This window comes from Ictidomys tridecemlineatus, chromosome 14 (assembly GCF_052094955.1).
Source record: "Ictidomys tridecemlineatus isolate mIctTri1 chromosome 14, mIctTri1.hap1, whole genome shotgun sequence".
In the NCBI taxonomy this organism is placed as follows: domain Eukaryota; kingdom Metazoa; phylum Chordata; class Mammalia; order Rodentia; family Sciuridae; genus Ictidomys; species Ictidomys tridecemlineatus.
In genome coordinates, this window is record NC_135490.1 from 39,170,537 (window position 1) to 39,198,536 (window position 28,000).

General features: G+C 37.9%; 1 protein-coding gene and 1 long non-coding RNA gene across 3 annotated transcripts in view; one reads left to right on the plus strand and one right to left on the minus strand.

The window, feature by feature from the left end:
- Mtmr7 (myotubularin related protein 7) overlaps positions 1-28,000 on the plus strand; it is an 88,494-nt gene that overhangs the window by 57,395 nt on the left and 3,099 nt on the right. For both annotated transcript variants that reach the window (XM_078031083.1, XM_005330800.4), the window contains 6 exons: positions 15,604-15,713; positions 17,060-17,185; positions 19,002-19,051; positions 23,616-23,816; positions 25,065-25,205; positions 26,316-26,442. In XM_078031083.1, coding sequence (XP_077887209.1) covers positions 15,604-15,713; positions 17,060-17,185; positions 19,002-19,051; positions 23,616-23,816; positions 25,065-25,205; positions 26,316-26,442 — 755 coding nt within the window. The remainder of the gene's footprint in view (positions 1-15,603; positions 15,714-17,059; positions 17,186-19,001; positions 19,052-23,615; positions 23,817-25,064; positions 25,206-26,315; positions 26,443-28,000) is intronic.
- On the minus strand, positions 4-28,000 carry LOC110598706 (uncharacterized). The gene is made up of 3 exons (XR_013430324.1): positions 26,383-28,000; positions 10,927-11,059; positions 4-458 (listed from the first exon to the last, which is right to left on the minus strand). It is a non-coding gene; the product is annotated as an uncharacterized LOC110598706 (long non-coding RNA).

Sequence of the window (28,000 nt, forward strand, 5' to 3'; positions counted from 1 at the left end):
GACTTCAATTTCTAAATTGGCATTTATTTGTTTCTCAGTGCTTATCCCTCTGGTCTGACTGTTTTTTCTAAAGGACAAGCAAACTGACCACATTCTGGAGGCAGCTCTTCTTTTCATAAGGGCTTATGGTATTTGTACATAACTTTTCCAGCTACGTGCAGTGCTGTAAGCAAGGACAACTTTCTGGATGCCATTCAGGGGACTTGACCAATGTTTGACTATCTGTTTTTACTGGGTAAATTATAAACCACTTGTGGAGGCTCAGCTGGTGATGAAGTGATGCAATCAGAGCCACCTGAGGAAGAGGAGGTTTCTTCAAACAGCTGTCCTTGGCATCAAAGAGACGAGATGGTTTACACTGATGCGCCTGGTCCACAGGAAGAATGCATTTCACTCATGATGTTTACTTATTTTCTTCAATTTTGTCAAACCTGTTGTGGATATTCTCAGAGTAGATTCTGGACAATAGAAAAGTAAAATTATTTGCATTCTGGCTGCAAACAGCTCTGTTTGTAAGAGCTGTGAGATATTTCATCAGGAACAGAAATCTAGGACCAAGTTCACATCCCATATAGGTTTACAACAGAGCTGATTTAACTTAGAATTATAAGTTCTAAACTAAACTACTTTTGTGTATTCCCACCCACTAAAGAGATACAATGATGCCTTTCATAGCAATTTGTAACTTATTTAATGTTTTTCATAGTAGTTTCTCTTTGGATCACATATAGGATGGTTTTCCTCTCCAGTGATAGAAGGACATCTGATATTGTCTTTGGTATGGAAACAGTGAAGATACTGTTATCATCAGAGGTGGAGTTTTCCCTCTGAGGAATCCTCACTGTTGGAGAGGGAAACAGGGAGAGGGGCACAGAGATATGCACAGAACTGCTTTCACATCTCCACTTGGTGAGGTGGTGCCGCACTGTGATGGCACTTCCTGTCCTCTACCTTCAGGGTAGGTGGGTGCTTGTGGGAAAGATATGGCAAGGACATTGTCCACCTTTTTCAATCAACATGACATCTTTTGGATGCAACCTAGAAAATTTCACTGTCTCCTCATTAGTAGTTTTGGGCCTATGTTCCACACAAATCTGAGATTGATATTGCTGTTGTGTAGCTCTTCGCAGCTGACCACTTATTTGTTGATTTATTTATTTAACTAACAATTGAGCAACTTCTATGAACCAGGCTTCATAAATATTTTTACTTAGGTAATAATTGTATTTGATTTTCACAACAATAGTGTATAGTACATATTATCTGTACTTTATAGATGAAGACAGTCTCTTAGAAAGGTTAAACAGCATAAGATAATTTTTAAGAGGAAGCAGTAAGTTGAAACAAATAGTCATGTAAAAAGTGTATGTAAATTTGCTCTAGAAACAAAAGAAATGTTCTTTAGTTATTAGAGCAAAGTACCATTTTTTTTACCTTTTTTAAAAATTTAAATATCTAGTACTAAAAAGAATGTGATGAAATTAGCACTTTATTTCTGGAATCATTTAAAAGTTGGCTTAGAGAGACATGTTTTCTTTAGAGATGTATAATTTTTTTCCCTGATTGCCTCCTTTTAGGGACTAATCCAAAATAGAGTTTAAAAAAGTAAACACATAGACATGCAAGTATTGACAGTAGAGTTTTATTTATAATAGTAATATAGTGGAAGCAACAGCAGTTGACTGCTTAAATAATTTTGCTCTACCTTCTTGATAGAAGATTTGGCATCTGTTAAAAATAATAAATATGAATAATATGTGTACTAATACAGGAGAATGGGTATAATGTAAGTTAAAAATCTAGGCTGTGGATTTTATATGTACTTCTCTTCACTACAGTAAGTCATACGTATGAAGTAAGACTAGGAGAATGTCCAGAATATCACTGGGTTAGCACAGGAGGATGAAGGGTGATATTTTCTATCCTCTCATTTATAGAATATTTGCTCTGTTTTTTTTTAAAATGATACACATTAGTTATCTCACAGATTCTGTGGGTTAGGACCCTAAACATGTGTCATGTGTAAGTGGAAACCTGGAGACCCCCTTCTCAGGGCTGGAGGAGGCTGCAGTCAGCATCGGCTGGGATGGGGGAAGGAGCTGCTTCTGAGCTCATTCATGCTCTTGGCAGAATCAGCTGAAGGCCCCACATTTTATTGGCTGGAGTCCACTCCCAGGTCCGGAGGCTGCCACAGCTCTGCCACATAGACTTCTACAAAAGCTGGTCATACATGACAGTTTGCTTCTTCAAGGCCTGTAGCAGTGCCTCTCCTGGTCTATTTCAGTTGGAATTAAGACATTTAAAAAAAAATCCTTCCCATCATTACATAAGCAGGATTTGAACCTTGTACCTTCTGTCATGTTACAGTGATCCTTGTTTTGTGGTTCTGATATTAGATAGGCTCACAGAAAACCACCACACACAGTAATGATGACAAAACATTTTTCAAAAGATTACTATGTCCTCAACACCAAAATTTTAAAAGTTTACTCAGTGAGCCTTGGTGAGATCATGTGATGGCTGCTCTTATTCTCTTTATTAGATGAGGAAATTGAGGCACAGAGGCTAAGTACCAGTGTCAGCTCACAATAATAAGTGATAGAACTGAGATTATTACCTCATTAGTGTGAGTTCAATCACCACACTCTTAACCACTCAGCTTTACTGCCTCCCTGGGGAGTGGGAGAGGCCTAAGTATGAAAAGACCTAGGTTTAGGTTCTTGCTTTAGACCTCAAGTAAGACTAATACTTCTCATTTCCTGTATGTGTAAGGCAACATCAGTAATATGTTTTCTCTATTTAATAAATTCAGACTTATTAAAAGGATTCCTTGCAAACTACCAACTGTTTTTTTCAATATGAGGAGCAAATGCTTTCTCTTGGGAAGCAATACGTATTTAAAAATAAGTACTGGTGGGCTGGGGTAGTAGCTCAGTGGTAGAGCGCTTGCCTAGCACATGTTTAGGCATTGGGTTTGATCCTCAGCATCACATAAAAATAAATAAATAAAATAGAGGTATTGTAGTCATAATGCCCAGTGTCAGTTGGGCATTTTGGGCTAAAAAATATTTAAAAAATAAAAATAAATATAAGCACTGGAAGGCTGGGGAAAAAAGCTCAGTTGGTAGAGTGTGTCCCTTGTATGCACTCTCCAGCACCACAGGAAAAAAAAAGAATTAAAAATAAGCATTGGATAAAATGGACAAGTTGATGATGAATTCAGTCAGGCAATTATTTGATAGATCCTTTCCTTTCTAAATTTTCATAATTTTTCTATTCAAAATACAGCACGATTTTCAGAGTCATGTAGGTGCTTGCCTCACAGTGTGGTCTGTATCCATTCAGTGCAAGTTCATAAAAAATGATTTAATAAACATGTCAGGCCTGTGGGCATTGTCTAAGAAAGTTATTTTATAGAGTTACAGATGTTAGCCTGACAACAGACCAGATGGAAGTGGGTCCAGAGCATGTGCAACAAAGGCCCAGTGTCATTTGGGCATTTGGGGCCATACTGCAGTGAGGTGCTATTTGAAAGGGGGCCAGGCTGATTCCATGTAAAATATTGAAGTCTTTTATAGGAGGCCCCAAAATGTAACCTTCCCCTTTATTTTGGTAATATTTTCTGAAATTGTGTGTATTAACAGTGGAGAATTTTTTTTTTTTTTGGCAAAATCAGGTGTCTCTAGAGATCATATGATAATCTGTTCTTTGTGAAGTTTCTTTACTCATCAGAATCTATATTAGGTGTAGAAAGAATGGTTAAAGGGGCAGAGAGCTTAAAGTATACCATGAGAGGAACCTTCTCGGTGGGTATTTCTTGGAGTACATCATAGGAGGCACCATGTTGGTAGGTATTACTTGGAGTTTATCAAAGGATGCCCATCTTGGTGGGTATTATTCAGAGTTTTTCATGGGAATATACCATCTTGGGGATATTACCTGGAGTATATCATGAGAGGCCCATCTTGGTGGGTATAATGGTCATATAATTGATTCCTGCGCTGGTCTTTCTGCCAGGTTGCCTTGGGGCCATGGTCTACACCAGAACAGTCCCTAACACACAGCTCCAAGGTTTCCATAAAATATTTCTCTCTGCTCAGAGAACTGCTCCATAGGTTCAAAAGTCCTTTCTTTTTTTAATACTTTCTTCCTTACTTATGTCTTTATTAGTGATGGCTAACTCAGCCTTGATGAAATGGAAGATTTCTACCCTTTATCGATATTTCAAATTTAAGTTTTTCAGTTTAAATTAAGTATTTCCTATTACATTGTCTATAAATTTATGCTTGGAAGTTTTACTAGATATGAATTAATAAAGTCTATAAAGTTTCTTTTTTAGTTCTCCATGATATTTTGCCATTATTAATTCTTTGATTACTAAGCTATTAGATGGGACAACCAATAATGTCCTGAAAATCTGGGTATTTCTCATCAGAATTTAGCACATGGCTTCGTTTCTACATAAAAAGCCCTAGTCTCCTTAAAGTAGAACTAGAAGACTTCACATAGAAATAGTAGTTGTCAGGCTTTGTAATGAGTCCTCTACTGGGCCAATAGATCTATCTAGTCAGGATTTACTTGTTATTATTGCATGATCATTTGGAGAAAAGAAATGGATCAAGAATGTGTACTTGGCTTCGATGTGCTACTGGATGAGGATTTAGAATTTGGCTGCAGGAGCCCTGAATGTTACCAATCGAGAGAGTAAGCTCAGTGTCCTAAGTGCTGAGGCATAGGGGACAAGCATGCTCTTTGTGGATATATGTGCTATGAATCATCCATGGATGATTTAGTAAATTTCCTTAAGCAATTCTTTCCAATCTGAAAATTGGGAGTAAATAAACCCTGTATGGTAGATAATATATAAAGAGCTTCAGGCCTAATTTCTGATTATAGTAAGTACTTAATAAAAATGAGCTACCACATTTATCTCAGACATTCATCATTCATTAAACAGTAATTGAGGTGGTCAATATGCTGGGCGTTGGATAGACAAATGCTTTATTCCTTAATACACAAAGAAGTAGCCAATTTTGATAAAAGGCAAAAAGTCATGATAGGAAGGAAAGATCATGCTTGCTTTAGTAGTGATCTCAGCGTGTACTGTCCTGAGTAAGTCATGGCTGGATGTTGTAACTGGATGTCAAAGCTAAAGACTTCATTTACAGGAAACATTATCAAAGGAGAGGACAAGAGCAACCAAAATGATTTAATGAGAGAATAGAGGCTATTTTTAAAAAATCCACATTATGCTTTCTTTTTGAGATTCATGGAGACAATTCAAAGATTAATGTAAAATTTCCCACCCTCAGAATTATTGTTCTTTATCTTGTTAATCATGATTGCAAGTTTTTGGGTAACTAGGACATTTACAAAAGGAGTGCTTATAGAAGAAAGCGGCTAATTTTAGTGGCAAGATGAACTGTTTTTCCATGAAGCTGCAATTTGGGGTTGGCTGTTCAATATTTGCTTGCCAGTGACAACAGGGTCTCAAGTTTGATGAAAGTGTTGGTCCTGGGAGCTTTTTCAGCTGGAATGAGTCCCACCTCCCACATCCTCTGCTGCTTTTCTCACCACTTCAGTATTTGCTGCCAGCATCTTCATCTTACATAATTCTTAGCCTCCTCTCAGGGCCTCCTACTAAAATATGATATCCATCCCAGGCTTCCAAGCCTCTCAATACCCCTGTCTCCTCCCAGTCTAAACTCCTGTTTCCACTTTCTTTTAAGTTTCCTATTTAGATTTATTGTCCTTAAGTCCTGCCTTCTATTTAGTTCCTGTTCCTGGCTCAGTTTGTGCATTGAGCTTTTAATTGTTTTCTTTTTCTAGTGAAAATAATACATAACGTGGTGTGCAGGAAACTAGATACCTGTTATAATACACTTGCTGTGCCTGTTGCATCTGAGCCCTTTCCTCCTCCGTCAATTGAGACAATTGCATCTACCATGTGGACTCAGTGAAGGGAAAGCCCGTGCGCCTTTTCTTACATGTGGTAGAAGTACTGTAAATGGCCACACATATTTTTTATTTGCTGCAAAATTTTATGTATACCAGCATTAAATATTCATGTCTTACTGTTCTTAACATCCATTAACCCTAAGGTAGTACAGGTTGCCACCTTATACTGTAAATTTGTCTTTAGATACAAAGTTCACACATGGAGCAAATAAATGCTAACAGCATTCCTCGTGTGAACCTACTGTTTGATTTTCTTTATGCTAGTAGGAATTAGTATTCATATTTGTTTATGTGTGTAAGCACACACGTTTATTAGATGCACATGCACACACATAGGCATGTTTACTATTGTCCGTGCTAATTCAAGCAATGCTAACATAGGTGCACAGAATTTAGGCTTGATTGTACCTCCTAGGCATTTTATACTATCGTCACAGTTTTTCTAATACAAAACTGTATGAAAATGACTTTCATGGCATTATTAATTATATAGAAATTCCAGAAAATATCAACAAAGTTAGAAATATTTTGAAGAATAAGCTTTAACCTTGTCATTATCCTATGGAGAAGCTTGTACACAGATCTTTCTAGTTGATGCAAATTCTCTATAAAGAGGGTCTGTGTTGGGTGACTTGGGTAGGGAGCAATGTGCTGCTGGTATTAATAAGTTGAATACAATTCACTGCAGAGCTCAGAAGTTTATCCTGTGTTGCCATGGCGGTCTCTAAGTAAAAGAAGGAGACTACAAAGCAGGCTTGACTAAACATTTCTATATCGCAGGCCATAATTAAGTTCTCTTCTAATGGTTTCTCTTACTAGGATATTCACTGAAGGGAGATTGTTATCATTTTGCCAGTTCTTTGAAGACTATCTCCTTGGTCTTGGCTTCTTGACTCCAAAATGGGAAAGAGATAAATCAAAGAACAGCAGAACTCAGCCATATGTCAGGGTAGTACATATGTGGGGGGGGGCATGAACATGTCTACTTTAGGTCTTAGGGTACAGGAGAGACCACTCCCATTGGGGTTCAAATGGAGCCTTTCTTTATGTCCTCACTGACATTACCCAGCAGCTATAATAGGAAGAAATGAGATTGGTGTAAGTAACACCCAAGTAAGACCAGACAAGGCTGTATTTCCTTCAAGTAAATTTCACATTTCTCAGGTTCTAAAATTATACATCTTTTTCCATTATGGTTTATATATGTTTATGGGATATAGTTACCCTGTTATATAAAACAAATATCACTAGACCTGCCATTAAACTCCCGGCTAGTAAGTACAGTTCTCTGTAATTTGTGGCATATGCCTCTGATGTCAGCTGAAATGAACTTTGTTCAGCAAAATGGTTTGTAAATATTGGTTTGGGTTTGGCAACAAGAGTGAACAAATCAGTATTTCTGCCTTATCCTGAGTTTATCCAAACAAACCCAATAGTTTTATATTTAAAAACTCAGGCACTAATCGTTTCAGTCTCAAGTGTACCCCCATCTGTCAGGTGTGTTAATCATCTGCAGACCTGTTTGCCTTGAACACTGCCACTGACTATTAGGGGAAGACACCATCTCACTTGTCATCTGGCCTGAAAACCTGGTGGGTTATTTTACAAGCGTGTGCAATTTGAGTGTTCCTGAAAAAAGAAATGTTACACGAGGATCTATTCTTAGTGTGAAAAGAAAGGAAACTGATGTGGCAAGAGCCCAGCCGCCTGTCCCTTGGCCATGTGAGCTAAATGAACAAGGGAGTGCTGGAGAATCCTCTCTCCTGGACATCGTAGGGCCTTGTTTCCTGAGCTGTGGATTCCTCGCTTGCTTTAGGCACAGGCCATCTCCAAGTTAACTGTAAAGCCTGGTATCTTTATTTTTAAACTTGCTGTCATTTCTGTGCCTTGTGGGAAGAGAAGGTGAAAAGGATCGTTTGTTCTTGGGCTGAGCTTCAGAGTTTGGATGCCAAGATATTTCTCAGGCTCCCTGGGCTTTTTGGAATAAACAAGAATGCTAACCAGCCCAGAGCCCTATAATAACAAACCGAAAGTTTGGCCTTTTTAGTGAAAAAAACTGCAAGAGAATATTATCTGTGGAAGGTTTAAAGGAATCAATTGAGTTCTGCAACTTCACACGGTGGAATGTGTGTATTTTAGGATTAAGTTGAACACTTTGGGTCATGGCCCAAAGTGGAAAGAAAGGCCAAGCAGCAGGCGCCCAGGGAGTGGCAAGAGCTCACAGAAGGTGCTGGAATTTGCCACGCTTCCTGCTGGGCTGTATCTTTTAGCAGTGTGCATAGGCAGAGGTGAGCCTGCCACTTAGAGGGCCTGTGCAGTATTGCTGGGCAGTGTCACTAGAGGACAAATCAGCTGGGCTGGGGCAAGAACAACAGGGCTCAGTTTTAACTAGGAGCTGGCAGTTGGCTTTGCATCAGAGTCAGCTCTTTGTCTTCAAATTGTGTCTGTGCTCCTATGAACTCACAGGAAGCTTTCTGAGGTGTGCCATGGTACGTTGCTATATGGGGATTGGCTCCTAGATCAACGTCTGTGCCCTGTGCCCGTCTTCCTAAAACGATGTGACCTGCCATAGAAGGCTCTGCATGTCCAGGCATAAGCCAGCCAGGCTTTCCCACTTCCTGTTCCTAATTGCCCTTTTGCCACCTTTTGAAAGAAAACACTCTTTGCCACACCCCCAAACTTTATCAAGATGCTTGATACCAGAGTGTGTAAGGAGATGTTTTGCAGTTTATTTTAGAGGTATATGTACAAAAGGTTTGAAGCTTTCTGAGCAGAATAAACTTCCTTGAGCAAACTAAATTAGCACTCTCCATGGAAGTATAGTGTAAGCCACAAGTACAGACATTTGTTATTTTAAATTTCTTGGTAGCCATATTGAAAGGAGTGGGAAGAAAGAGGCAATTTAATTTTAATAACATTTTATTTAACCTAATATGCTGAAAATGTTGTCATTTCAACATACATCTGCATATAAAACTATGAATGAGGTATTTTGTATGCTTTTTCTGTATGAAGTCTAAAACTTGATTTTTATTTTATGCCTCCAGCATAGTTCAACCCAGATCTGCCCCATTTCCAGTGCTCAATAGCCACATGTGACTGGATGGCTACTACTATATTGGGATAGTACAATTCTAAGTGATAGCATAACTGTCAAGCTGATGGTACATGTGAGTCAAATAATACTTTGATTTGTGTTAGAATTATGAAAAATAAGACATCTGAGTTTGAGAGGCCATGGTGAAGAGCACAAGCTTAGTCCCAGCCTCATGATGGACCTGCTGGTAGACCTCAGACAAGCTATTTCACCTCTCTTGGTACTGGTTTCCATAGTAAAAACGTGACAATAATACCAGTGCCTTCCTTATAATGACTGTCTTGAGGATTAGAAAAGCTTAACTATCTATGTAAGGTACTTAGGAAAGTGGCATCTGGTATTTAAATTTTACTACAATCATTATATTATTCCTAGTGTAACCCACCAAGATAGCCATGGTATGATGGCAAACACCCTAGTTTTGTCTGTCAGAATATCTGTGTTTGAGACCTTCTACCATTGATCACTTTGTATTTTAGCTTTTCTGAGCCTCAGCTTCCCCTTCAGTTGAACACTTTCTATCTCCTAAGACATTGTTCTGAATGAACAGGTAAGAACACGTATAGCTACCATTCTGGGGAGTCTTCATTATGGCAGCATAATATATATAAGTATTATCTTGTTTCATCTTCACAACAACTATTTGAGGAACATGTTTTTATTCTACTTTTACATTTGAGGAAGGCAAAAACTCAGCTGGCTGCGGGTTTCAGTGCTGGAATTTGAAAGCAGGAATGTCTGACTTCAAAGTGCCTGAATAGTGCTGCGTGCTTGAGGGTAGAAACATAATCCAACTATGATGCTTAAAGGTGGGGACTGTGGGAAGTGATTAGGCTTACATAAGGTCCATGATCAAATTACTGGTAGCTTTAGAAGAGAAAGAGACATCACAAGATGTACACATGCTATGCGTACTCCTTAGTGATACCCTGCTCCATGTCAGGACTTTGACAGCAAGAAGGCCATCACCACATGTAGCCTTTCAACCTTGTACCTCTAGAACTGTGAGCCAAAATAAAGCTATTTTCTTTATAAAATAATCTGCCCCAGGTATTTTATTAAAGTATCAAAAAACAGACTCATACAAAGGAAATCTTCAGGTGCCAGAAATGAAGACTGTTAAGACTTTGAGCTGTTTCCATGGTAAAGGTTGAAGGAAAAGATGGAGGGCCATTGCTCCCAGTGAAGGCTTATTCAGTGTGTTCATCATTGTCATTCTGTAACTATTATTCATGGCTGAGGCTTTTTGTATACTCTGGTTATTTCCTTTTTAGAACAGTTTAGTGTCTCCCTGAAGTTAATACATAGTCATCTCACTGCTTTGGTTTGCTCAGTTCTCTTTGAATCACTCCTGGTCCTAGGACAGCAGGACCAGCAGTGGTTCGAAAAGGGAGCCTTGTTTTGGGAAGGTGGGGGATGAGGATATGGGGCGGTGGTGGTGGTGTTTGGAGGAACAGAGGAAAGTCACTGATGAAGGGCTGCAGAGGGAGCTGGTCAAGATGTTTCTGGGTGGCTTCTCTTGTGTTGGGCTGAGGGCAGGGCTGAAAGTTTGGAAGAAGAACTGGGTGGAAGACAGGGGGCAACCAGCGAGGGGAACTTTGGGAAGGCTGGCTGTGAACTCTCTAAGATGACAAGAAACAACCTCATGCAGTGGCCAACAATAACTCATCCACAAGCCACCAGAAATGTGAATCCAAATATGCCAGGAATGCCACCCCTTTGTGTTTTACTCCACCTCCTGCTTGAGTGCAAATGTGCTGAAGTCTGTCTAGATGATGGTTCCATTACATCATATTCCTGGGCCAATCCTGTACCTTTTCTTTTGTACTTGCTTTTATTAGGAACACTGTTCTTAGATGTTTGCAACTTACCTTCAGTGAAGCCTTTTCTTAAGGATTCCACAGAATTATGGAAGTCTTGCTCCTAATCAGTCTTTGGGTTGCTTCTGCCAGGTGTCTGCAAGACTCGCAGCCCAAACATGATCACTTCTCAGCTCCCCAGCTCCTGTACATAAGCAGAGTGTGGGTTAGATCCTCAGCATGCCCCAGTCCAAGCCCAGGGTCTAAACATCTCAGGGTAAATTTTTATTTTCCTTATGTGGAGATCAGGCTGAGACTAGCTTAAGGTCACCGTACTGGGTCCAGGAGTGCATTTTTTTTTTTAACACTTAAGTTTCAAGTGGGGAATCTCCTGCCCTGCTCTGGCCCAAAGTCAGGTCTGTTGCTTCTGTTCATTTGAGCACAACCTGTATTTACCCACTTCTTACTCCCCACTAAAAGGATAACAAAGTGGTTAAAAAAAAAAAGGTATGTGTGTTTGTGTGTGTGTATGTGTATGTTAAAACTACAAAAGGATGAGAGAATGGAAGAGGAGGTGACAGTGACACTAATATGAAAGCCGGATAATAGATGAGTGATAAGTGACAGAAAAGATGAGAAAAAAGCTGGAATTCATGATTGGAAGGTGAGAAAAGGCAAGCCAGATGGAACTGCAGCTGTTCAGGATCTGGAAGTTGAGGTATCAGGTATCTCAAATGAGGACTGGCTGAGTGTTGGCAGACAGAAGTAGTTGTTAAGTCCCAGCCTCTCTGTCCCCTGCACTGCCAGTGAATCCTCCTCCCACACCTGCACAGGAGAAGATGGTGATGAACTTCCTGGAAAGACTGACCCTCTAGAGCACTTCTGGTATCAGGAACCCACCCAAAGCTGGTGGACCTGGGAAAGGAATACCAGGACAAAAAAGGATGGGTTAAGTGAATGTCTACAAAGGGAAGAGGAGACCTGTGGTTCCCTGCCCCAACTCCATTCTTAGGACATTGTCATCCAGTCTTATTGACTCATGCAGGTGTATGGAGATCCCTCTCTGGAACCTCCAGCCATTCCAAGAGAAGGTCTTCCATATCCTGCCATCTGTGGTGAAACTGGCCAAATCTCCCACAGCTAAGCTAGCAGCTAAGAAAGCCTGCCATGTACACGGCACTCCAGCCAGCCCTTTTGTGCTCCACTCTCATGTGGGAATGAACTGAGATTACCAGAAAATTGAGCAAAGCAAGCACAATATCAATGATAAGAGACCATGCACGCACACAGGCAATCTACTAAGCAAGCAAACAAAAAGAATTTAGGAGGAAAAATAAAGAAACAGATTCAACCCAGAGAGTAGAATAAGAAGAAAACAATAAAACTGGCATTAATAACCTTAAAGAAATAAAACTTGGTGAAACTAAAAAAAGTCATAGTGCCAAGTGGTAGCCACAATTTTGAGAAAGAACTCTCCCACCTTCCTGGTGAGAATGCAAATGAATGCAGCCCCTTTCTAAAGCAATTTGGCAATACTTGGTACTGATGAAGATGCACTGACCCTATGGCCCATTCCATTTCCTTTATGGAAATACATTTATAGGGAGATTTTCCACAAGGAGATTATACAACAATATTTTTACTGTGCTGTTTGTAAATATTAGAATAAAGAAATAATTGTTAACAGTAGGGGAACAGATAAATAAGATATATTCATCAAGTAGAATACTATGCAGTTACTAAAATGAATGATATTTATTGATGTGAATAGCTCAATGAAATAATGAAAAAACATCAAGTTGCAAAAGGTTACAATTATGCAAATTTTAATGCATATCTATCTATCTCTCTATATAAGCTGTATTATTTGGGGATAATAATAGTAATAAGGGCTAACATATATAACTATCTTTGGAAAAGGGGCTTTTGTTTATCTCCATTTTACAACTAAGAAATCTAAGGCCTAGAAAGCCTAAATACTGTCCAAGCTCACACAGCTAGCATGTACGTAGTGAAAGGACAGAAATGTGTTTGGGAATGTTAACAAACTGCAAAGGAAGGAAGCAAGATGCATGGGAACATGGGACTTTTTTTGGTAGCATTTTCTACCTTTTTAATAGAGATTTGAAACAATTATAGCCAATCTAGTTATCTATTACGTTATTTTTTAAACAAATGTTTTAGAGCAGTTTTAGGTTCTTAGCAAAACTGAGCAATAGGTACAGAGATTTCCCATATATCCCCAACCCCCACAGACTCCACCCCCCTCCACGGTTATCAATTGGCCCCATCAGAATGGTACATTTATAACAATGGATGAACGCACATTGACACATCATCACCACAGTTTACATTAGGGCTCACTCTTATTCTACATCCTGTGGGTTTGGATAAATACTTAATGGCATGTATCCACTGTTACAGTATCATACAGAGTTCACTGCACAAAAAATTCTTGTGTCCCAGCTAGTCATCTGTGTCTCCAACCTAGCCTCTGGCAACCACTGATTTTTTGACTGTCTCCAGAGGTTTTTTTTTTTTTTTTTTTTTTTTTTTAGTTGGACACAGTATCTTTATTTTACTTATTTATTTATATGTGGTGCTGAGGATCGAACCCAGTGCCTCACGTGTGCGAGGCAAGTGCTCCACCACTGAGTCCAGCCCCAGCCCATCTCCAGAGTTTTGCCTCTTTCGAAGGTCATAGTTGGGAGGCTAAAGGATGTGGCATTTTCAAGTTGGCCTCTTTCATTTAGTAATATCCATTTGAGTTTCTTCCATGTCTTTTCATGTTATAATAGTTCATTTATTTTTATTGCTCAGTAATAGTTCATTGTCCACATGTGTAATATTTAAAATTCATACAAATTTTAATATCTCATAAATATTTCCTCATAAAACGAGGAAAATTGTAAGCTTGAAAACACTGCTAAATACCCAGGACCTCAAGGTTGACTTGGAACTATAGCTTCTATGAATGGCTGTGTGTATTCTCCCCTGGGCTTCAGTAGAGCACCCTTTGTGTACTTTGCCAGGTAATGATAGTATCTTCCAGCCTGTGGTGTTGGGCCTGGAGCTGGAAGGGGACAACACTGTGACCTAGCAGAATGACAGTGCTCCCAACCAGAGTGCTGCTAGAGAGAGAGAGACATCAAACACCTACTACCCCACACCCTCTGCCATTGGTTATTAGGTGCTTCCAGCAGGTCAGGCTTTTAGAAGATTTTGGAATCTTAACTAAACATGGTCCTCATATGGCTTTCTAAAATAGGGCTTTTTGCTGGGAATCTCTGTATTATTTCTTTCATCATTGCTGTCTCTGTGACTCAGAATTTAACCACTTGTGCTTTTCTGTGTGACTCTTTGGTTGCACAAAATCAGAGTGAATCCCCTGTGATCTAGCATATTTAGGGGCAGGGCTAACATATAACTATCTTTGGAAAAGGGGCTTATTTGTTAACTTATTTAACAAATAAATTAAATATTTGTCACTAATCATTGCCACGTGCTCCATATGCACAGTGCTTTCAAAGAATTAATAAGAGTCAAATAATTTAATTTACTATATCTTCCCTATTTTAAAAATGAAAAACTGAGGCCCAAAGAGTTAAATGACATGTACAAGACAACATAGCTAATTACTGACAGAGCTGAGTAGGAAATAGGGCTCCCTCTCCGCACCTATATTTATTTCACTGCAGAATACAAAAAAAAAAAAAAAATCAAGAAAAAAAAAAAAACACCCACCACCACCACCACAACAAAACAATGGGTCATTGTTTAATTTTTATGTTTGTATTATAAAACTCCTTAAAATGGGCTTTCTGGGCATAATTCTTATAAACATTGAAATGCAGAATTTGTGATATATAGTCAGAACACTAGTTCTAAAGCTTTTTCATACCTTCTATTAAAGAGGAGTTCTTGAGATGAAAGTTTCTTGTTGATGATGTTATAGGAGTGGTCACACACCTACCTCAGATATCTATGTGTATACAATATAGTTATCATTGGGACACTGGGTTTATTTCAATCAAAGGGAAAGTATCTGGCCTGCTGCACTGGAGTGAATCAGAGGCACAGATCTCATTTTTAAGTTCACAGGCTTAACTCCCATTGCATTGTTGAGAACAGGAATCTGGTCATTTCATGAAGACTTTTGGGATAGTTCCATTTTATGTTTTTGTAATAGTCTCAAACTGAAGAGGTTGGGTGATGAAGAGTTCTAATTGGATAAGTACTAGAGTTAGTTTTATGGTTTTTCCTCCCTAGTAGTCTCGATCCAAGTACTCCTTAGGTACCTATTTTTAATATCTTTCAATTTAAAAAAATATTTTTTAGTTGTAGTTGGACACAATATCTTTATTTATTTATTTTTATGTGGTGCTGAGGATCGAACCCAGCTAGGTGAGTGCTCTACCACTGAGCCACAACTCCAGCTCCCCTCATTTTTAATACCTTTACTGGAAAGGTAAGTAGATGTTCTCTGCTGAACCTTTGCTATACTAACATTCAATGATTTTCATTAATTGATTCTGGTAAACAAATGCAGCATCCATCATGGCCAATGAAAGTAGAAAAGCCTTACCTGAAATGGTTCAATGGAACCAAGTTTAGTAAACTTTTGATTCAGGTTGTCCAGAGAATATCTACTACAACAAACAAATTATTAATAAACTACCTGTAAAACATGATCATACATAAAAGAGAGATTGCCTTAATTTCACTTTTGTATCTTGATTCATTTTGCAGTATGTGAACTCAAATCTCCCTCTATGAGTGATTTCCTGTGGGGGCTGGAGAACTCTGGCTGGTTAAGGCACATCAAGGCAATCATGGATGCAGGAATATTCATTGCAAAGGTATGTGATTACAGAGAAAACAAATTAAGGGGTAGACTAGCAACCATGCTGACATCAGAAAGGTGACCTGTCTCCTCTCCATGGGCTCCCCTGTACTTCACTCTGCTGTCCTGAGGAGATGGCTGGCTTTGCAGACCTCCATAAGGTTTGCCTTCTGAACATGTAATTTTGCAAGAGTACAGTGCTTAGTTGATATTTCAGTGGTCAACTAGACTATTTCCAAAATATTCTGTCTTCCATTAGGCTTAGTCCTGGTGGAACAAAGAATTTTCTGCAGGACAGTAAAACCAAATGTGAGTCATTTCAGTAATAGGGCCTTAAGGCTTCCATTGAATATATTATTTTTTTAAGACATGATATAAGCAGAAGTTATGTCCCTCAAACTGGCAGGTGGATTCCACTTTGCCATGGGAAGAATATTGTGGCAAATTTCACTGTTTTTGAATGTATTCTATTGTGTTGTTCAGTGTTTCTAAAAATAAGTTCTTCTTAGATTTACACTTAAGAGAATCATCTTTTCTGATGACATGGTCTGCTCCCCTTTATTAGATAATCTTTACTCAACAAATATTTATTGAGTGCCTGGTACTATTCTAGGTGCTATGGATGCAGTGCCGGCTAAGCCAGATCACGTCTCTCATCCCTCACAACTGACATTCTGATGTGGGAGACCAAAAGCAGGAGTAAAAAAATAAAAATAAATTTCAGGTAGTGATAGATGCTTATAATGAAATCTTTACCAATTTACATTTCTTGCCAGGATACTTTCAGCTAGAAGTTATGTGTGTAGTTTCAATGTTGATTAGAAAATCTTCCTTAGCAGATAATTCTGGTTCAATTTTTAGTTTTGTTTTTGCCTTCTTTCCCTATATCCATTACTTCACTCTTACCCTTTTATCTTTAATTTTGTGCTTTCATAATTTAAAATTTTGTGCCTTTTCCTTTTTGGAAAAGGTTGGGGCCAGTAGTTATTCCAGGATTTCTATAAGACTTCCCATGGAAATGGGAGGGCAGGAGAGGGTGGAGGGTGGACAAGAGATGTCAGAAAGGTATGTTTGCACAGGAAATATACTTTTATTTCATATCTGTGCTAAGTTTGAGGTGACTTGAGTGAGGGCTTCTGGATGTAATGGAAAGGGAAGGAAAAGCTTAGCTGCTAGCACTCACTGGGCCACTCCTGGTTCTATCCTAGGAAGGCAGGGCATAAATGCCAAATAAAAGAGTGAACAGGTTTTGTTCTGTTTTGTCTATATCTTTCTTTAAGTATAGAAGTTAAACCTAGTTCTGATGAGAGATGTTTCCTTCTATTGTCATTCTGTGTGACTCTGCTGATTGGTATCTTCTAGGCAGTTTCAGAGGAAGGGGCAAGCGTGCTTGTCCACTGCTCTGACGGCTGGGACAGGACTGCTCAAGTGTGCTCGGTGGCCAGCCTCCTGCTGGATCCACACTACCGGACTCTGAAGGGCTTCATGGTGAGTGTGGCTGCTGGGCTTTCCCTGGAAAGGCAGTGCCTTGACCACAGTGGACTTCTTTTTAAGAAACTTTTGGCCACATTTTTTTTTTCTCATCAGCATTATTTTTCTCTTAGTAGATCAGCAAAGTTAATTAAAGGAGAAAAAGTGAAGTAGGCTTGGAGTAAAGAGGTACATTTCTGGGATATTGAAACCACTTCAGATCAATGCTACTGAATGGGGACAAATATAAAAGACATTCAGTAGTGGGAAAAATAATAAGCTTTTAAAAATTTGCTCATAAATACTTCAAGTTTGGGAAAATGTGTGTAACAAAATACTTTTGGGGAAAAATATCAGGGAAAAACATTTTCTATATTGTTCATGCTAATTGTCTCTAGAAGGAAAAACTGCTGTCACTTCCAGGTTTTTAAGTAGTCCTCACAACTAGATGAGAATATTCACTGTTTTCAGGGTTTTTGTGTTCTTTGATGTAATTATGAGTATATTCTCTCCTAGAGGTTGATCCGTTTTGGGTATACATCAAGATGTGATACATTGCTTCTGACTAGTTGCCAGGGGTAGTGAAGTTTTGATTAAATAGTGAGATTTCCCTAAAATGACTGCAGGGGCTTTCTAGTGACTAGGCCATTACCTGGTTCCTTCCTCTTGAACTGTGATTGGATAGAGAATGCTTCAGTGAATCCTGAATCCATGCTGGGGATAGATGCTGAGAGGATCCCTACTAGAATATCATTACTACTAATCTCTTTCCCAAGTGCTATCAGCTGACACCCTGGGGACGTGAGAGAAGAGGCCAGCTTCCTCCCTGGAGCTTTCCCTTTCCTTTTATTAGGATGCACCTAAGAACTTGAATTATCTGTGATAGGATTGATTTGAGAGTGACATTCCTGCTTTAGACCCCTCTCCTGGGCTGAGGTTAGGAGGGCTAGATTCCCTCATTTACTTTTGGAAAATGGGTTCCCAGTCACACCCTGCCATGAATCTTTCTTCCACATACCTTCCTTTTCTTCCACTCTCTTCCTGATTGTGCCACATTAAATTCACAGCACAAATGAAATGCCCTTCTGAGTTAACAAGGACAGATTTCAACTGGTCCATTCACTTTTTTGGGGGGAAACTAATGGCCATTTTAGAGCACTGGTGATATTAATAGGACTATTCCATATAGTTAACATTTTTTAAATCCAGACTACTTCAGTCTGTGAACTTATGGTAACCCTAATTCCAAAGCAGGGCTAAAGCTTCTAATATACTCATAAACCCATTTTAGAATTTTTCTCATGTACAGTAAATAACACTGGAAAGCATTTCTAATTGTTTCTTATTGAAAGGTTGGTATTTTTAATTGTTCAAAGAGGCAGTATCATGTATTGGTTAAAAGATGGGGTTTAGAGCAGAGAGACCTGTGGTATAAAGTGATGTCCTCTGCTCTATAGCAGGTGAATATTAAATCTCTCTCTGCTTCACTCTCTGTTGCTGTAAAATGACAGGGATAACAACACCTATTCCACAATGAGGTGAGGTGTCGCATGGGAAGCACAGCAGTGTCCAGCAGGGAGGAAGCATTGAGTGGATGGTGTTATGGTGTTTTCTTTTTTAACTTCAGTTCTCATTTATTTTTCCTGTGCATGACCTTCATTTTGCCCTTCCCACATGCATTGGTGGATATTGTCATTTCTTACTCATTTTCTGGTTATCTGAGGATAGTGATTTCTGAACCAGATGTCTCTGAATCCTTCAGTATTGTTGGTTATGGTCTCTTATTTTCCTTCATTTGCTTCTCTCCATGATACTTATATTCTTTCTTATGTAGGTATTAATAGAAAAGGACTGGATTTCCTTTGGCCATAAGTTTAATCACAGGTAAGAAATATTTTAAAATCTGTTGCTTTGAATGTTTAGGATAAAAACACTGTTTCCGAAGTTTTCAGTGCAGTGTCCAGGGGAAAAATAGCTTGGTTTTGAAAGGATTTTTACTACAATTTGTGTATCCCATTTGGAAAGTTTAAATTATGTTGTACATTTTGCATCATAGTTTGAGAGGAAATTCTCAAACTCTAACTGCACTTGGTATTAGTTGGGCACAACTCAGTAAAGTTAAATTGTTCCAGAAGAGATATATGACACTTGCTCATTCATTGACCCAGGAAGGATCAACTCTCCCTCCTTCCATGCACACTGGATTTATTCCATTTTGGAAGTGCTGACATTCACTTTAGGCTGCAAGTTGTGAGGTGCCTGGGGAACAGTTTCCCTGCTTTTTCACAGTGGCAATCAGATTGGATTGTTCCTGAAGCATTCACATCACATCGAAGTTTCTCCCAGATATCTCTGGAGAGGCCATGTGGGACAGTGGCCCAGGCATTGGAGCCAGACAGATGCAACTCCAAATGCAAGCTTTGGCATTTACTGTCTGACTTTGGGCATTTGTCCTCTCTGACCTTGGTTTCCCATATATGGGACAGGGAATGTTTTGGGTCTTCTTGGTACAGAATCGTATCATCTTTAAATAGTGATATTTGAGTTCTTCTTTTCCTATCTATATCCCTGTAATTTCTTTCGTCTGATTGCTCTGGCTAGAGTTTCTAGAACTATGTTAAATACAAGTGGTGAAAGAGGATGTCTTTTTCCAGATTTTAGAAGGAATGCTTTCAATTTTTCTCCATTTAGAATGATGTTGGCCTGGGGCTTAGCATAGATAGCCTTTACAATGTTGAGGTATGTTCCTGATATCCCTAATTTTACTAGCATTTTGAACATGAAGGGATACTGTATTTTGTCAAATGCTTTCTCTGCATCTATTGAGATGATATGATTTTTATCTTTTGAGTTTATTAATGTGATGAGTTACATTTATTGATTTCCATATGTTGAACCAACCTTGCATCCCTAGGATGAACCCTACTTGATCATGGTACACTATCTTTTTGATATATTTTTTATTGAATTTGCCAGAATTTTATTGAGAATTTTTACACCTATATTCATCAGAGATATTGGTCTGAAGTTTTCTTTCTTTGATGTGTCGACATTGGCCTCATAGAATGTATTTGGAATTGTTACCTCTTTTTCTATTTCATGAAATAGTTTGAAAAGTATTGGTGATAGTTCTTTTTTAAAGGTCTTGTAGAACTCAGCTATGTATCCATCCGGTCCTGGGCTTTTCTTGGTTGGTAGGCTTCTGATAGTGTCCTTTATTTCCTTGCTTCAAATGAATCTGTTTAAATTGTATATATCTAATCCTGATTTAGTTTGGGCATATCATATACCTCTAGAAATTTGTTGATGCCTTTGAAGACATTTCTGTACATCAGTGACAAATCCTCAGAAAGAGAAACTAGGAAAACCACTTCATTTACAATAGCTTAAAAAAATACTTGGTAATAAACTTAACGAAAGAGGTGAAAGACTTCTACAATGAAAACTATAGCACACCAAAGAAAGAAATTAAAGAAGACTTTAGAAGATGGAAAGATCTACCTTGTTCTTGGATACGCAGAACTATATAGTCAAATATGACTATATAGTCAAAATGACCATACTACCAAAGCACTGTGCAGATTCAATGCAATCCCAATCAAAATCCCAATGTCATTCCTCATAGAAATAGAAAAAGCAATCATAAAATTCATCTGGAAAAATAAGAGACCCAGAATAGCCAAAGCTATCCTTAGCAAGAAGAGTAAAGCATTTGCTGATCCAGGCCTATACTACAGAGCAATAGTAACAAAAACAGCATAGTATTGGTACCAAAATAGACCTATAGACCAATGGTAAGAATACCGGATACAGAGACTAACCCATATAACTACAGTTTTATTAGGCAAAGGCATCAAAAACATACATCGGAGAAAAGATAGCCTCTTCAACAAATGGTGCTGGGAAAACTGGAAATCCATATGTAACAATATGAAATTAAATCTCTATTTCCCACCATGCACAAAACTCAACTCAAAGTGGATCAAGGATCTAGGAATTAAACCAGAGACCTTGCGCCTAATGGAAGAAAAAGTAGGCCCAAACCTCCATCATGTTGGATTAGGCCCCAACTTCCTTAATAAGACATCTATAGCGCAAGAATTAAAACCAAGAGTCAATAAATGGGATGGATTCAAACTAAAAAGCCTCTTCTCAGCAAAAGAAACTATCAGTGAGGTGAATAAAGAGCCTGCAGCTTGGGAGCAAATTTTACACTTGCACATCAGATAGAGTACTAATCTCTAGGGTATATAAAGAACTCAAAAAGCTAGACACCAAAAAGACAAATAACCCAATCAATAAATGGCCAAGGAACTGAACAGACACTTCTCAGAAGAGGATATACAATCAATCAACAAATATATGAAAAAATGTTCAACATCTCTAGCAATTAGAGAAATGCAAATCAAAACTAAGATTTCACCTTACTCCAGTCAGAATGGCAGCTATTAAGAATACAAACAACAGTAAGTATTGGTGAGGATGTGGGGAAAAAGGCACATACATTGCTGGTGGGACTGCAAATTGGCGTAGTCAATCTGGAAAGCAGTATGGAGATTCCCCAAAACACTAGAACTACCATCTGACCCAGCTATCACACTCCACAGTTTATACCCAAAGGACTTAAAAACAGCATGCTACAAGGACACAGCCACATCAACATTTATAGCAGAAGAATTCACAATAACCTAAATTGTGGAACCAACCCAGATGCCCTTCAGTAGATGCATGGATAGGGAAACATACATATACACAATGGAACATTACTCAGCATTGAAAGAGAATAAAATCATGGAATTTGCAGTTAAATGGATGGAGTTGGAGAATATAATATGCTAAGTGAAGTAAGCCAATCCCAAAAAACCAAAGGCAAATGTTTTCTTTGATATGAGGATGCTTACTCATAATGGCTATGGGGTGGCGGAGTATGGGAGGAATGGAAGAACTTTAGGTAGGGCAAAGGGGAGGGAGGGGAAGGAAAGGGTGAGGGGATAGGAATGATGGTGGAATGAATTAGACATCATTACCCTAAGTGTATGTATGAAAACATGAATGTTGTGAAAATACTTTGTGTACAACCAGTGACTTGAAAAATTGTGCTCTACAGTGTAATATGAAGTGAATTGCATTCTGCCATCATGTGCAACAAATTAGAATAAATAAATAATTTAATAAAGAAAAAAAGAGCAGAAGAGGAAGAGGCCTGGGTCCCACTTTGTCCTTTGAGAACACACCTCCACTGACCTCAAGACCCCACTTCTTAAAGACTTCACAACCTCTCAATAGAACCACCCTGAGGAGCAAGTCTTAACATACAGTTTGGGGGATATTAAAGAATACAAATGATGGCATTCTTCTTTCTCTATTGTGTTCTGCCCAGAACATAAACATACTACTTACACAGAACAAATATCTATTACCAGATGATATTTTACCTCAAGAACACAGAAGTTTTTAAAATTACATTATCTTCAAAAGACAAAGAGTTTTAATATTAACCTGAAAATTGATAATCCATGTATAATTAGAGAAATGCTCAGTTAATCAAGAAAGCAAAAGAAAATGTCTATTTGGGAAAATGTAAATTTCCAACAAATAACACAAAATTTATTGATTAGATTTTATTTGACTTTTGATTTTATTTAAAGGTGTTTATAGAAGAGCACTATGTAATGTACATTCACTTGTCATTTCAAAAATATTGCTTGCTGTTTCAAGATAAAATATTTTATATTAGCCTAAAAAAAGTTTTCTGTGGAATCTGTGGTCATATAAAAATGAATGTTTTGTTTTTACTATAGAAATGAGAATATCCTAAGAAACCATTATTTTTTTTCCAAATTGTCTTTCTTCCTTATTCCTTCTCAGCAAACAATGCAAGAGAAACCCAAAAGTTGCTTAGAAATTGCTTCTAATTCTCCCATTAGCCATTAATAAAGTAGAAGATTTATTTCAAAAGTTTTGTTGTACTTTTACAGTTTGAAATAAAAACTGCTCATTTTCCATGGAAAGTTTCCTTGAATTTAATCTCTGGGACAATTCTACTTTATTTTATTTTATTTTAGAGAGAGAGAGAGAGAGAATTTTAATATTTATTTATTAGTTTTCAGCGGACACAACATCTTCATTTGTATGTGGTGCGGAGGATTGAACCCAGGCTGCATGCATGCCAGGCGAGCGCGCTATCACTTGAGCCACATCCCCAGCCCCAACTATTCTACTTTAACACTTTCTTTTGTAACTATAACATGAACATGTTCTCTTCTTTATATCACCATTACGAAGTTCTTCTTGAAATTGGAATTTAAAGGTTAATTTTTCTACCTCTTATACTGAGTTTATAAGATTTGTTTAGGAACTAGTATTGCCTTTATGATAGTTTATGAATTTATAGCCTTCTAATTAAAAAAACTTACCCTTAAAACATATCTTCTACTTTGTTTTATAGATATGGCAATCTAGATGGTGACCCAAAAGAAATCTCCCCAGTAATTGACCAGTTCATTGAGTGTGTCTGGCAATTAATGGAACAATTTCCCTGTGCCTTTGAGTTTAATGAGAGGTTTTTGATTCACATTCAACATCACATTTATTCTTGCCAGTTTGGAAACTTCCTATGCAACAGTCAAAAGGAGAGACGAGAACTCAAGTAAGTGTTTTGGAGTTTTAATTTTATCTCAAGCTTTGGGCAACATAGACTTTTCAGTTGGACTTTTATAATTTTGGACACTATGTCATTTAGTGCATATATCTATATTGACAGATTCAAGTTCTTTTCTTGTTTCTGGCACCATTTCAAAGTGGCAAAAATGTAATCAACTGACAGAGATCTGTACAGTTGTACTTTTTCCCCCAGTTTCTGCCTGATATATCTGGGTATATTATATCAGCCTGATATACCCAGGTTGGGGGGTCTTGAAAATAATTCTGGAGGCAAAGAAAATAATTTTTGCACTTAAAAGTTAGATATCTTGGGTAGATATATGGTTAGAATAAAAATTGCAAATATAACAGGGAAAACAAATTTTAAACTCAAGGCACTGTTAATTTAGATTAAAAGTGCACTGCATCATCCAAGGGTAAAAGTAGATAAAATATGGACTTCCAAGTACATTATAAAGTCAGAAACTTAATAACAAGAAGGTGATTTAGGAAGTGCAAATAAGAGATTTTCATAGCATAAAATGATTTTAACTATGGTATATAATGATCAAATTTAATTTATTTCTAAAATTAAATAAAATAGGCTTTATGCCATCAGAGTTATACAGAAATATTTTTTCAAGTGGATACTGGTTTATTTTGTCCAAGGAACTTTAAGTATTCCTGATGGGGGATGATTTAGAAGATGCCAAGCACATCCTATAGGCTCACCTGTTTTCCCACATAATTCGTGGCTTGTCGCACCAGACTCTCAAATTCTAATGGTATCTGCTTGGATTTTAATTCTGGCTTTTACATTCACTAGCCATAGGAACTACTTAACCTCTCCATTTTTTTAGTGTCTCTTCCAGAGAATGGATATATCTTATAGGAATTCAGTGAGGGTCAAAAGAGAGAAAACACGGGAAGCCCTTTGAAAACTGCCTGGCAAATAATAAATGTTCAATGAATATTTGGGCAAAAAACTATATAAGCAGTTTTTTTTTTTTTTTTTTTTTACTTAACAAGAATTAAACATCCTGTCCAGGCTAATGCAGATAGTAGGGGAGGAGTTGAAATTATTATAGTGCTATTCTACCATATCAAGAAACTACCAAAAGATAAATTTCCCTTCTGTAGAACAAGGACTGATGTTCAGATCACAGTGCTTAGTTCCTTTCCAGCTGTTATATTATACATTTACTATTCTTAAGAACCAAGATCAGTCATTTTTGACTTTTTTTTTTTTAAACAGTATTCAAGAAAGAACATATTCTTTATGGGCTCATCTGTTGAAGAATCGGGCTGACTACCTGAATCCTCTGTTTAGAGCGGATCACAGTCAGAACCAGGGATGCCTTCACCTCCCTGCAGCTCCATGCAACTCCATGTACAAGTATGTAAATCTTTAGCAATCTTCAAACTATGGAGTGAAACTGGATTCTGGCACTGTTTAACTTTCAGAGGCCAAAGTGTCTGAGACATTGGGTTTCAAGGCTTTTTTGTATACACAATCCTCCAGAAGATGCTTGAATAACTGACTGGTATTTTTGGCCGTGTCTCCTCCCTCTCATCCCTCTAAATGTGAAATTCTCTTCAGAAGTTAATGTTTTATAATAATGGTATCTTAGAAATATATAGAAACTTATATTTCTAAGTGAAAGTGAAAGGGAGGAGGGGAAGAGAGGAAGAGAAAAAAGAAAACCAAGTGTCTTATGGGCTAAATTAGAATGACACATTTATCAAATTATCACATGGTTTTATCTCTGCTGAATCAAATCCCAGCTTATTTCTCTTGTGGAAATAGATTATTTTAAGATTTTATAAATCGGGATGGGAGACCAAGCATGTTATATGTTGTCCTTTGGCTTCTTCTCTAGTCTTATGTGATATAGAAATGACTCAAAGGTCAGCCAAAAGGCCAGTGCACAGAATATAATGAGAAACCACATTCCTTTTCCTTACTCACTCCCAACAAATACTTACTGCCCCACCCCCCCGCTTAAAGATTTTATTCCTCAAGATGGTTTTATTCTCAATTATTTTAATATCATTATTTCCCCAGACTTTTAGAGCAGAATGTTAATTTTATTATACTTTTTTTTTAAAAAAGCTTCAAGTTTAAAAGCCTCCTTTTGCAGCTGAAAGACTCTCAATATATGTTCACTAATTTTGAAGTTCAAAACAGCCATTTTATTAAACCAAAACAAAAATGTGGTAATATGTGCTACTTCAATCTATTATAAAAATATACTTATTATATGCCTCCTAATTCAGTATCATATATAAGTAGACACTTCATGAACTTAACTTTCTTCAAAAGTCTATGGGCTCCCCCAAAAAACTGTCAACATGAAATTATTGTGAGTGGCTTTTTTGAACTTGTAATTTGTGTTTGGTTATTATTTAGACTGTGGAACTGTAATATTAAAAATAGCTTGTAAGATTTGAGAATGTGAGTTTTCAGATTGTGGTTTGGTGGTACTGTAAAGCTCTTTTTTCCTAGGTTTTGGAGTGGAATGTATAACCGTTTTGAGAAGGGGATGCAGCCCCGACAGTCCGTTACAGATTACCTTATGGCAGTGAAGGAGGAATCCCAGCAGTTGGAGGAAGAACTGGAGGCCCTAGAAGAAGTAAGACACACTTGCTATAATCTATATCGTGTGCTTGCAGGTACATGTGACTAAATCAATCAGAGTCACTCCAAGTGAATTTGGGCTGACTAAATAAAGACACAGACACAGAAAGTACCTTTTTTTGGGGCTCAGTGACTGCTCCTCAGCCACAGCTCCCACAAGGGAGGCAAGGCAGGCAAGAAAGAGGAGGGGAGCACGCCTCGAACCCGGGTTTTATTAATGGAGGGAACTAATCCATGGAACATTCTATCCAAAAAAGGGCAGAAGGGAAGGATTACAACAAACAGGTGAGTGTAATTCAACCCTATCCGGTAACACCCACTCCCTGAACTGTACCTTTCTTATCCAAGCAGAGGTAAAGTCCACCTGTATTGCAATGGGTGCAATACCAGTCCAGTACCTCTTTACTCAGGACTTAAGGTGTGTACATAGCTCCTGTACAGGGTGCCTCCTGACATGTGCTTATTTCTTCCAGAATGTGACCCCATGAAAGTCTCTAAAAGCCCATATATCAAATTAGCAGTGACCATTTTTATTTATAATCATTGGATGATACAGTCTCATTCAGGTGAGCACCCAGATGACTGATGTCCATATGTAGGAATTTAATACATATCACAAATCTGGCTCATGGTCATTTCCACAGTGTGCTGAACTATTTGGCTATTTACACACACACACACACACACACATTTTGTTGTTACTAGTAAATACTAGTACTAAAATTCTTTCTGGAGAAAGCATGAAAAAAGACTGAAAAAGGAGTATAATTAGACATTTTATCTGTAGTAAAAATCTACTACTTCACTTCTTTTTTTTGCTACTGGGGATTGAGCCCAGTAGCACTTATCCACTGAGTCACATCCACAGCCCTTGTTATTTTTCGAGACGGGTTCTCACTAAGTTGCTTAGGACTGCTAAATGCTGAAACTGTCTTTTGAACTTGCATCATCCTGCCTCAGCCTTTTAAGTCACTAGGATTACAAGTGTGCACCACCATACCTGTGTCCTGTGTCTTCACTTTTAAGAATTAAATAATGATATTATGTTAGTATATAAAAGATAAAATAATTGAAATTGACTACTTTGGGCTTCTGTTACTTCCCCATTTGGGCCAGGGAGGTTATAATATACTTAAATGCTTTTTTTTTTAATTGGATAACTTTGTTTTCAGTGATACTAGTTAAATTTAGTTGATCACCAAACCCACTTGGATTTTTGCTTGGTTCTGCTTCAGTTGTTTTCTTAAAACACTTCACCACCATACCATTTCATTTGTTCAGGAATTGGCAGTAAGTTCCTATTGTTTGGGACCTGAATTTTGAATTGAGGTTCAATAATTTAAATATAATGAAAACTTTAAGATCATATGTAGTGAGGAAAAAGTGTTAGGGGTGAGGGTTGGAAATTGTCAATAGTTAAGGTTCTTCTTTATCCTCATAGAGCAATAACGTGGCTAGAAGAGAACATAGCCTTTCCAATTGGTCAGTATCTAAAGAAGGTTCAGCAAAATATCACAAATTGAAATTGAATTCTACTCCTTGGCCCAGTGGAT